The 9605-nt window shown below is 39.2% G+C and overlaps 1 protein-coding gene across 1 annotated transcript in view; it reads right to left on the bottom strand.

The window, feature by feature from the left end:
- Positions 1 to 9384: 9384 nt before the first annotated feature.
- The window catches only part of SLC14A2 (solute carrier family 14 member 2), a gene marked incomplete at its 3' end in the record, with an annotated part of 61626 nt that continues 61405 nt past the window's right edge, over positions 9385 to 9605 (bottom strand). Inside the window, exon 20 of the mRNA XM_081252236.1 lies at positions 9385 to 9585. Coding sequence (XP_081108362.1) covers positions 9385 to 9585 — 201 coding nt within the window. The remainder of the gene's footprint in view (positions 9586 to 9605) is intronic.

The following is a 9605-nucleotide window of genomic DNA, read 5'->3' as shown; positions in this document are numbered from 1 at the left end:
TCTCATACTTTTACATGTACCTGTCCAGTTTTCCCAGCACCACTTATTGAAGAGGCTGTCCTTTCTCCACTGTACATTCCTGCCTCCTTTACCAAAGATAAGGTGACCATATGTGCATGGGTTTATCTCTGGGCTTTCTATCCTGTTCCATTGATCTATCTTTCTGTTTTTGTGCCAGTACCACACTGTCTTGATTACTGTAGCTTTGTAGTATAGTCTGAAGTCAGGGAGCCTGATTCCTCCAGCTCCGTTTTTCGTTCTCAAGATTGCTTTGGCTATTCGGGGTCTTTTGTTTTTCCAAACAAATTTTGAAATTTTTTGTTCTAGTTCTGTGAAAAATGCCAGTGGTAGTTTGATAGGGATTGCATTGAATCTGTAGATTGCTTTGGGTAGTAGAGTCATTTTCACAATATTGATTCTTCCAATCCAGGAGCATGGTATATCTCTCCATCTATTTGTATCATCTTTAATTTCTTTCATCAGTGTCTTATAATTTTCTGCATACAGGTCTTTTGTCTCCTTAGGTAGGTTTATTCCTAGATATTTTATTCTTTTTGTTGCAATGGTAAATGGGAGTGTTTTCTTGATTTCATTTTCAGATTTTTCATCATTAGTGTACAGGAATGCCAGAGATTTCTGTGCATTAATTTTGTATCCTGCTACTTTACCAAATTCATTGATTAGCTCTAATAGTTTTCTGGTAGCATCTTTAGGATTCTCTATGTATAGTATCATGTCATCTGCAAACAGTGACAGCTTTACTTCTTCTTTTCCAATTTGGATTCCTTTTATTTCCTTTTCTTCTCTGATTGCTGTGGCTAGAACTTCCAAAACTAGGTTGAATAAGAGTGGTGAGAGTGGGCAGCCTTGTCTTGTTCCTGATCTTAGTGGAAATGGTTTCAGTTTTTCACCATTGAGGACAATGTTGGCTGTGGGTTTGTCATAGATGGCCTTTATTATGTTGAGGAAAGTTCCCTCTATGCCTACTTTCTGCAGGGTTTTTATCATAAATGGGTGTTGAATTTTGTCAAAAGCTTTCTCTGCATCTATTGAGATGATCATATGGTTTTTCTCCTTCAACTTGTTAATATGGTGTATCACATTGATTGATTTGCGTATATTGAAGAATCCTTGCATTCCTGGAATAAACCCCACTTGATCATGGTGTATAATCCTTTTAATGTGCTGTTGGATTCTGTTTGCTAGTATTTTGTTGAGGATTTTTGCATCTATGTTCATCAATGATATTGGCCTGTAGTTTTCTTTCTTTGTGACATCCTTGCCTGGTTTTGGTATCAAGGTGATGGTGGCCTTGTAGAATGAGTTTGGGAGTGTTCCTTCCTCTGATATTGTTTGGAAGAGTTTGAGAAGGATGGGTGTTAGCTTTTCTCTAAATGTTTGATAGAATTCGCCTGTGAAGCCATCTGGTCCTGGGCTTTTGTTTGTTGGAAGATTTTTAATCACAGTTTCAATTTCAGTGCTTGTGATTGGTCTATTCATATTTTCTATTTCTTCCTGATTCAGTCTTGGCAGGTTGTGCATTTCTAAGAATTTGTCCATTTCTTCCAGGTTGTCCATTTTATTGGCATAGAGTTTCTTGTAGTAATCTCTCATGATCTTTTGTATTTCTGCAGTGTCAGTTGTTACTTCTCCTTTTTCATTTCTAATTCTATTGATTTGAGTCTTCTCCCTTCTTTTCTTGATGAGTCTGGCTAATGGTTTGTCAATTTTGTTTATCTTCTCAAAGAACCAGCTTTTAGTTTGGTTGATCTTTGTTATCGTTTCCTTCATTTCTTTTTCATTTATTTCTGATCTGATCTTTATGATTTCTTTCCTTCTGCTAACTTTGGGTTTTCTTTGTTCTTCTTTCTCTAATTTCTTTAGGTGCAGGGTCAGGTTGTTTACTCGAGATGTTTCCTGTTTCTTAAGGTGGGATTGTATTGCTATAAACTTCCCCCTTAGAACTGCTTTTGCTGCGTCCCATAGGTTTTGGGTCATCGTGTCTCCATTGTCATTTGTTTCTAGGTATTTTTTAATTTCCTCTTTGATTTCTTCAGTGATCACTTCGTTTTTGAGTAGTGTATTTTTTAGCCTCCATGTGTTTGTATTTTTTACAGCTCTTTTCCTGTAATTGATGTCTAGTCTCATAGCATTGTGGTCGGAAAAGACACTTGATACAACTTCAATTTTCTTAGATTTACCAAGGCTTGATTTGTGACCCAAGATATGATCTATCCTGGAGAATGTTCCATGAGCACTTGAGAAAAATGTGTATTCTGTTGTTTTTGGATGGAATGTCCTATAAATATCAACTAAGTCCATCTTGTTTAATGTACCATTTAAAGCTTGTGTTTCCTTATTTATTTTCATTTTGGATGATCTGTCCATTGGTGAAAGTGGGGTGTTAAAGTCTCCTACTATGATTGTGTTACTGTCGATTTCCCCTTTTATGGCTGTTAGTATTTGCCTTATGTATTGAGGTGCTCCTATGTTGGGTGCATAAATATTTACAATTGCTATATCTTCTTCTTGGATCGATCCCTTTATCGTTATGTAGTGTCCTTCTTTGTCTCTTCTAATAGTCTTTATTTTAAAGTCTATTTTGTCTGATATAAGAATTGCTACTCCAGCTTTCTTTTGATTTCCATTTGCATGGAATATCTTTTTCCATCCCCTTACTTTCAGTCTGTATGTGTCTGTAGGTCTGAAGTGGGTCTCTTGTAGACAACATATATATGGGTCTTGTTTTTGTATCCATTCAGCCACTCTGTGTCTTTTGGTGGGAGCATTTAGTCCATTTACATTTAAGGTAATTATTGATATGTATGTTCCTATTCCCATTTCCTTAATTGCTTTGGGTTCGTTATTGTAGGTATATTCCTTCTGCTGTGTTTCTTGCCTTAGAGAAGTTCCTTTAGCATTTGTTGTAAAGCTGGTTTGGTGATGCTGAACTCTCTCAGCTTTTGCTTGTCTGTAAACGTTTTAATTTCTCCATCAAATCTGAATGAGATCCTTGCTGGGTAGAGTAATCTTGGTTGCAGGTTTCTCTCCTTCATCACTTTAATTATGTCCTGCCACTCCCTTCTGGCTTGTAGAGTTTCTGCTGAGAGATCAGCTGTTAACCTGATGGGGATTCCCTTGTGTGTTATTTGTTGTTTTTCCCTTGCTGCTTTTAATATGATTTCTTTGTGTTTAATTTTTGACAGTTTGATTAATATGTGTCTTGGCGTATTTCTCCTTGGATTTATTCTGTATGGGACTCTCTGTGCCTCCTGGACTTGATTAACTATTTCCTTTCCCATATTAGGAAAGTTTTCAACTCTAATCTCTTCAAATATTTTCTCAGTCCCTTTCTTTTTCTCTTCTTCTTCTGGAACCCCTATAATTCGAATGTTGGTGCGTTTAATGTTGTCCCAGAGGTCTCTGAGACTGTCCTCTGTTCTTTTCATTCTTTTTTCTTTATTTTGCTCTGCATCAGTTATTTCCACTATTTTATCTTCCACCTCACTTATCCGTTCTTCTGCCTCAGTTATTCTGCTATTGATCCCATCTAGAGTATTTTTCATTTCATTTATTGTGTTTTTAATCGATGCTTGATTCATCTTTAGTTCTTCTAGGTCCTTGTTAACTGTTTCTTGCATTTTGTCTCTTCTATTTCCAAGATTTTGGATCTTGGAAATAGAATCTTGGATCAGCTTTACTATCATTATTCTGAATTCTTTTTCAGGTAGACTGCCTATTACCTCTTCATTTGTTAGGTCTGGTAGGTTTTTATCTTGCTCCTTCACCTGCTGTGTGTTTTTCTGCCTTCTCAATTTGCTTATGTTACTGTGTTTGGGGTCTCCTTTTTGCAGGCTGCAGATTCGTAGTTCCCGTTGTTTTTGGTGTCTGTCCCCCGTAGCTAAGGTTGTTTCAGTAGGTTGTGTAGGCTTCCTTGTGGGGGGTCTAATGCCTGTGTTCTGGTGGTTGAGGCTCGATCTTGTCTTTCTGGTGGACAGGTCCACGTCTGGTGGTGTGTTTTGGGGTGCCTGACTGTTAGAATTATTGATTAATCTCTTTATTAATGGAATGATCTCAGCACAATGATAAATACTCTTCTTCTCTACCATTATTGTATGTTATTTTAAAGATTTTCCATACAGTTACTTTAAATGGGATTTTCAGATTTTTCAGGCTTTTTGAAGTCAGTAGGATAGGCTCCAGTGAGTAAAAGAAATGCTGATTGGAAACCTTCTTGTCCTCAATTCACTGGCTATACTGGATTTTTTTCTTGGGTCAGACCTTCAGACTTCTACCAGAAATCGTTCCTTTGGGGAAACCAGGCCTTCCCAGAAACTCAGGAAACTGGAGCGAGCCGCTTCCCAAAGCGATTGGCGTCCGGCCGAGTCTGGGGCTGCTGCTCTGTCATTTAATTCTTAAAGAGTGTATGTGAGAAATGAAATCAGTGAGAACGTTTTTGCCAAGGAAAACACCCAGGGCTGCTCAAGTAGCTGTGCTGCCGGCGAGAAAGAGTCAACCCGCCTGCGGCCCAGAAACACGACCGACCTACTATTGTTCTTTTAGGGGTTAAAATATGTTCAACTAATTTGGAGGCAAAGTGCAAAATCTTCAGATCTATATCTATCTATGTATCTATGTATCTATCTATCATCTATCTATCTATTACCTATCTACCCATCTATCATCTATCTATCCATCTACCTATCATCTATCTATCTATCATCTATCTATCATCTGTCTATCATCTAAGTATCTATCTATCTATCTATTGTTCTATCTATCTATCATCTATATCTATCATCTATCTATCCATCTACCTATCATCTATCTATCTATTTATCATCTATCATCTATCTATCATCTAAGTATCTATCTATCTATCTGTCTATCTATCTATCTATTGTTCTATCTATCTATCTATCTGTCATCTATCTATATCTATCAATCTATCTATCATCTATCTATCTATCTATCATCTATCTAAGTATCTATCATCTATCTAAGTATCTATCTATCTATCTACCTACCTATCTATCATCTATCTATCATCTATCTATCTCAGTTTGTAGTGTGGCCAGAATGCTTCCATATGCTAGTGGAGGTAGACAGGATGCTCTCAGGCTTTACAGGTTGACCCCGCCCAATTCTGGGTTCACTCTGAGGCTCTGACAGGGCTGAGCAGAGCACACACTATGCCCCACCCTTTTTATAATTTCTTCTGACCAAGAATTGAGTTAATCATGTGTCTTAGTCCCTCCATATTATCTTCTTGGTCTGTGCAAGGCCCCTCTCTTGAATGTATGAAGGTCTGTATGTCTTTTCATTTTTATACTCCATTCTCTTTTCTCTCTCATATTCTAGTGTACCTCTTTTTCTGTTTGCATACTTGCAAAATATCTGTTGTTTTGTGTGCATGCATTTTAAATTTATGAATTGGTATGATTATAAATGTCATTTTCCTCTTTATGCCAACACTATGTTTTTAAGATCTATCCTCACGGCTCTATGTGTGGTTCTGGACTTCTACCTGCTGTGCTGGCTCCCTGGTGTGCAGCACCCCATTCAGCCTGTGCCCTCTCTCCAGCTCTCTGCAATGCAACCAAGGCCGTGGTGAACAGCCCCACCTGGAACTGTTTATACTCTGGCCAGGAATTTCTGGGCCACAAGGTGTGTAGATATTCAACATGACTGAATTCTAAGGACCTGGTCTCCAAATGACAACCGTGTTCAATTTCCCACCAGCATCTCATGAGGACCCCAAGCTTGCTCCGTGAGTGCTTTAAAAGAACATCTGTTCTCTATTTGAGAACACATTTTTGGGGGGGTGTTGAGTGAGAGAGTTTGGAATCCTACATGTACATAAGAGCTCACACTTATTAATCATATTGTTCATAGTCCTGATATCTCTGCTCCTTTTTTGTTCTCTTGATATATCTGTTTCTGAGGTTTTGGTAAAATCTTAGCTACAGTTATTAATTTGTTTGTTTCCCCCTGCAGTTCAGTCATTTGTTGCTTGATGTATTTTGAGACTGATTGTTCAGGTCACAAGTGTTGATGATGAGTGTGTGCTCTTGGCTTATTGTTCCCTTTACATCATTCTTTGTCCTTTATTTTTGGGCTTTAATTTCACTTTTCAAGGTATTATGGTTGATACCCTAGCTTTCTTTCAGTCCGGATTTGTTTAGTATATCTTATTTCATCCTCTCGTATTCAAACATTTATGTCTTTCTGTTTTAAATGTGTTTATTGTAAATAGCAAATTGTTCAGTCTTTAAAAAAATGCAGCCTGAGAGTCTCGGTCTTTCAGTGGTGAATTTAATAGTTTTAATAGTTTTTTTGGGGGTCAATTACTGTCATATTATGACTAATTTCTACCTTCTGCTTATATTTTTGTGCTTGTTTTTTTTTTTTTGGAAGGGGAGACTTTCTATAATATTTTACTCCTTTTTTGCTTTCCATTGCAAAGAGAATTTTCCTCTGGTTTAAAATTTATAATTCTGATTTTGTTCTCATGGTGGTTGCCCTTATCAACCATGTTTATTCCTCCCTGTGGACCTTGTAAACGTACGAATTTTTATACAAGCTAAGTACTCTAATAGGCTCTCCTGCCTCTTCCCCACCCACCCTGCCACCATCATTTGATATTCCAGTTCTAGGTCTATTTCTTCTGTTTTTCCCCTTTGGTCCTAATAAACGATAAACATATTTGATCACCTTACACTTCTTGTGTCCTTTGCAGCATTTCCTGGTTTCATTTTTCTCCTTATTTGGATGCTTCCACTCAGAGTGTTTGCAGTACAGGCTTCTGTGGGTAAATCTTATGCTTGAGAACCCTTTGTTATTCTCTCAGATGCCTCCTGTATGTAGAGTGGCATCCATGTAGCATCACTGGATTGAATATTTTGGCCCTAGTCTTGGAGTCTCTGGTTAGGAAGCCTACATTTGTTCCTTCTCACCAAACTGACGTGTCAGTGATGTGCTGGTGAGTTGTCCATCCAGGAAAACAAATCTCAGATTTGTAATTTCTGGGGTGTAAATACTCCCACCCTCTCCGATTTCCAGCTACCAAGGTGATGTCACTAAGTGTGGCACCAGAGGGATATGCCAATTGAGTAACCAGCTTTCAGGAGCTGGTTGGAGCTGTCTCCCCTCTCCACTGCTGACATGGAATTGAAGGGCTGGAGGAGAAGAAATACTTTGGTAGCCTCTAGATGTCATACATTTTGTAAATCAAATTCTTTTATCCCATCTATTTCAACCTTGCTTGGTATCCTGGGCCAACTCAACTTGCTTTATAGGTGAGGATATTAAAATAATTAGAACAGCTGATGGATTTGTTAGTGGTCAATAATCAGAATGGCATGCATGTGGAGGGTTTCCTGCTCTTAATAAAACCAGATTATAACACTTTAGTGGAAAATGCATGAAAAATGGTATTTTAATTGTTCTATGTTATCACTTAGAGGTTCTGGGGTAGCTGAGTGAGCTGTGAGCATAAACAGCCTTCTGGTGAAATTCTCGGATCCTTGATCCTCAGACAGCCATAACTCCCTGGTCATGAAAATAGAGCCTGAGACCTTCTTGGCCTCCAGGTGTGATCAAAAACTCAGAGGTAGCCTCTGGAGTGTGACTTGTTCCCATTTCCTATGTGGGGCATTTGTTTCCAGCGAGAAGTGTTCTGTTTTCCTGGAGAAGCCATAATTGGCTAGATATAATCTGGAAGAGAAATAGGCAGCCAAGTATTCTTGGGCTGATGGAAGAAGGCTGGGATCTCAGGGCTGACAGAGGAAAGAAAATATAAACGTAGACACCAGCTTTTGCTAAATGATGGATTTATAGTTTGTCCACTCACCCTTGTTTCCTTCCCTCATCTCCTGCCTTATGTCCTCACCCCACAATGCTAACCTGGAAGGGTGCAGGGGCTGGGCACTGAGGCACTATAAGTGGTTCATCCCTGTCTTTTGGGGGAGGGGTGGGAAGGCTGAGCCACGTGGCTTCCCACAAAGGGACCCTGTGTTTTAGGAGCTCAATGCTATAACCAGAGCAACTAAATAACAAGAGTTACTGGCCATTCAAGAAGGGCTGGATTAGTAATTTTAGGGTGCAAGACTATCCCCTAAGAAATGAGATGGGTTGCAACAACTTGCACTTCAACTGAAACAGAAAACAATGACCATGGTCATTACTGTATAATTCCCTTTGTAAGCAAATCAAACCTTCTTCTGATAACTTTCACCCTCCTCTCTCTCTTTTTTTTTTTTTTTGGAAGAGGTATCTTTTATTGTTTTGGACTTTATGTAATACAGTCATTACAGTGAATACATAGCTGTTGTTTTTCAGTGTTAAGACAGAATTGGTGGCAAGTGATTCTGTGGAAAGAGGTAAGAATGCATTTTATCTATTCATCCTCATCTCTTTTCAAACACATCCTTGACCGTGGAAAACCCCTCAAATGAGCATGGTGTGGACAATGTAGGTGAGCTCCATTTTAAGAAAACCCTGACACCAACTTGCAACCTTAAACATTTAATGAGAGTATGCTTATGAATATCACAAAAGGAAACACATTTGTTTAAAATATGATTTAAATGTTGAAAAAGATCAATTTTCATCTGATGACATTTCTAGTAATATTTGTTACGTAAAGGAAGGCATGTTGGCATTTCCAGTGAACTTAGGTTCCTAATCCCAAGTCTGGAGAACATCTCATGACTCAAGAATAAATCTCCATACAACATTAAGATTGTCCTGCCTCTTCTCCAGATAGCCCTTTCATCTTTTACTTAAAGTAATTATTTATTGGTCAAGCTGATTTTGTCAGTTTATAGGAAAGAGAAGAATCAATACTTCTGAGGTGGAAGGGACTGTAGGGCCCCTCCTCGTCATGAAACCAATAAGAAATTGAGGCTGAGAGGGGGATGGACCCACCCAAGTTGTTGGAGTTCACTCATGGCAGAGCTGGGGGTAGACCTGCCCTTTTGCCTTGTAGACTGATTTCCTGACACTACATCACTGCATTAAATGACTGAGTTGACTAAAAATGTCACCCATCTCTGTCCCCTTCCTGGTGAGTTCTCTTTAGAGGTGTGGCTTATTTCGCAAAAGAGAAAATTCCCCACAAAGAGAGCCCTTATGGAGTGAGCTATAGGTATAAGGTCTAAATTAACCATGTTTTTGATAAGTATTGTGCATCTTAGAACAGAGAACTTCCTGAATAGGGACTGCATGTGTATTTCCCTGTTCTTGGGAATAACTGGGGTATAGGCTTGCTTGGGGGCAGAATCACAGAACCATCAGAAGGAGAATTTAAGTGGCCTTCAGCCTGGGGACCTGGACAGCCTGCTGAAGGCTGAATTTACAGTGACATGTTTTGGAAAGGGCAACTTAGGAGACATCGTAGGCCTGGTACTTTGTGATGGTTGATGCTCTTCTGTTTTTCTCCTGGGACAGGTAGTAGATGCGGTTGGCCTCTGGGTAGGTGACCTTGCTGAGCGGGAGCTTGTAGATGGCCGGGTTGTTGGTCGTCAGGAGCAGGAAGGTGAGTGCCGAAAGGCAGAAGGGCCAGGTGCAGGGCGGTAATCCAAACTGGGGGGAGGGGGATCACA

This window comes from Mesoplodon bidens (assembly GCF_964165515.1).
Source record: "Mesoplodon bidens genome assembly, chromosome: 13".
NCBI classification, from domain to species: domain Eukaryota; kingdom Metazoa; phylum Chordata; class Mammalia; order Artiodactyla; family Ziphiidae; genus Mesoplodon; species Mesoplodon bidens.
The sequence above is the reverse complement of the archived record's forward strand: the minus strand, read 5'-3'. Positions and strand labels throughout refer to the sequence as shown.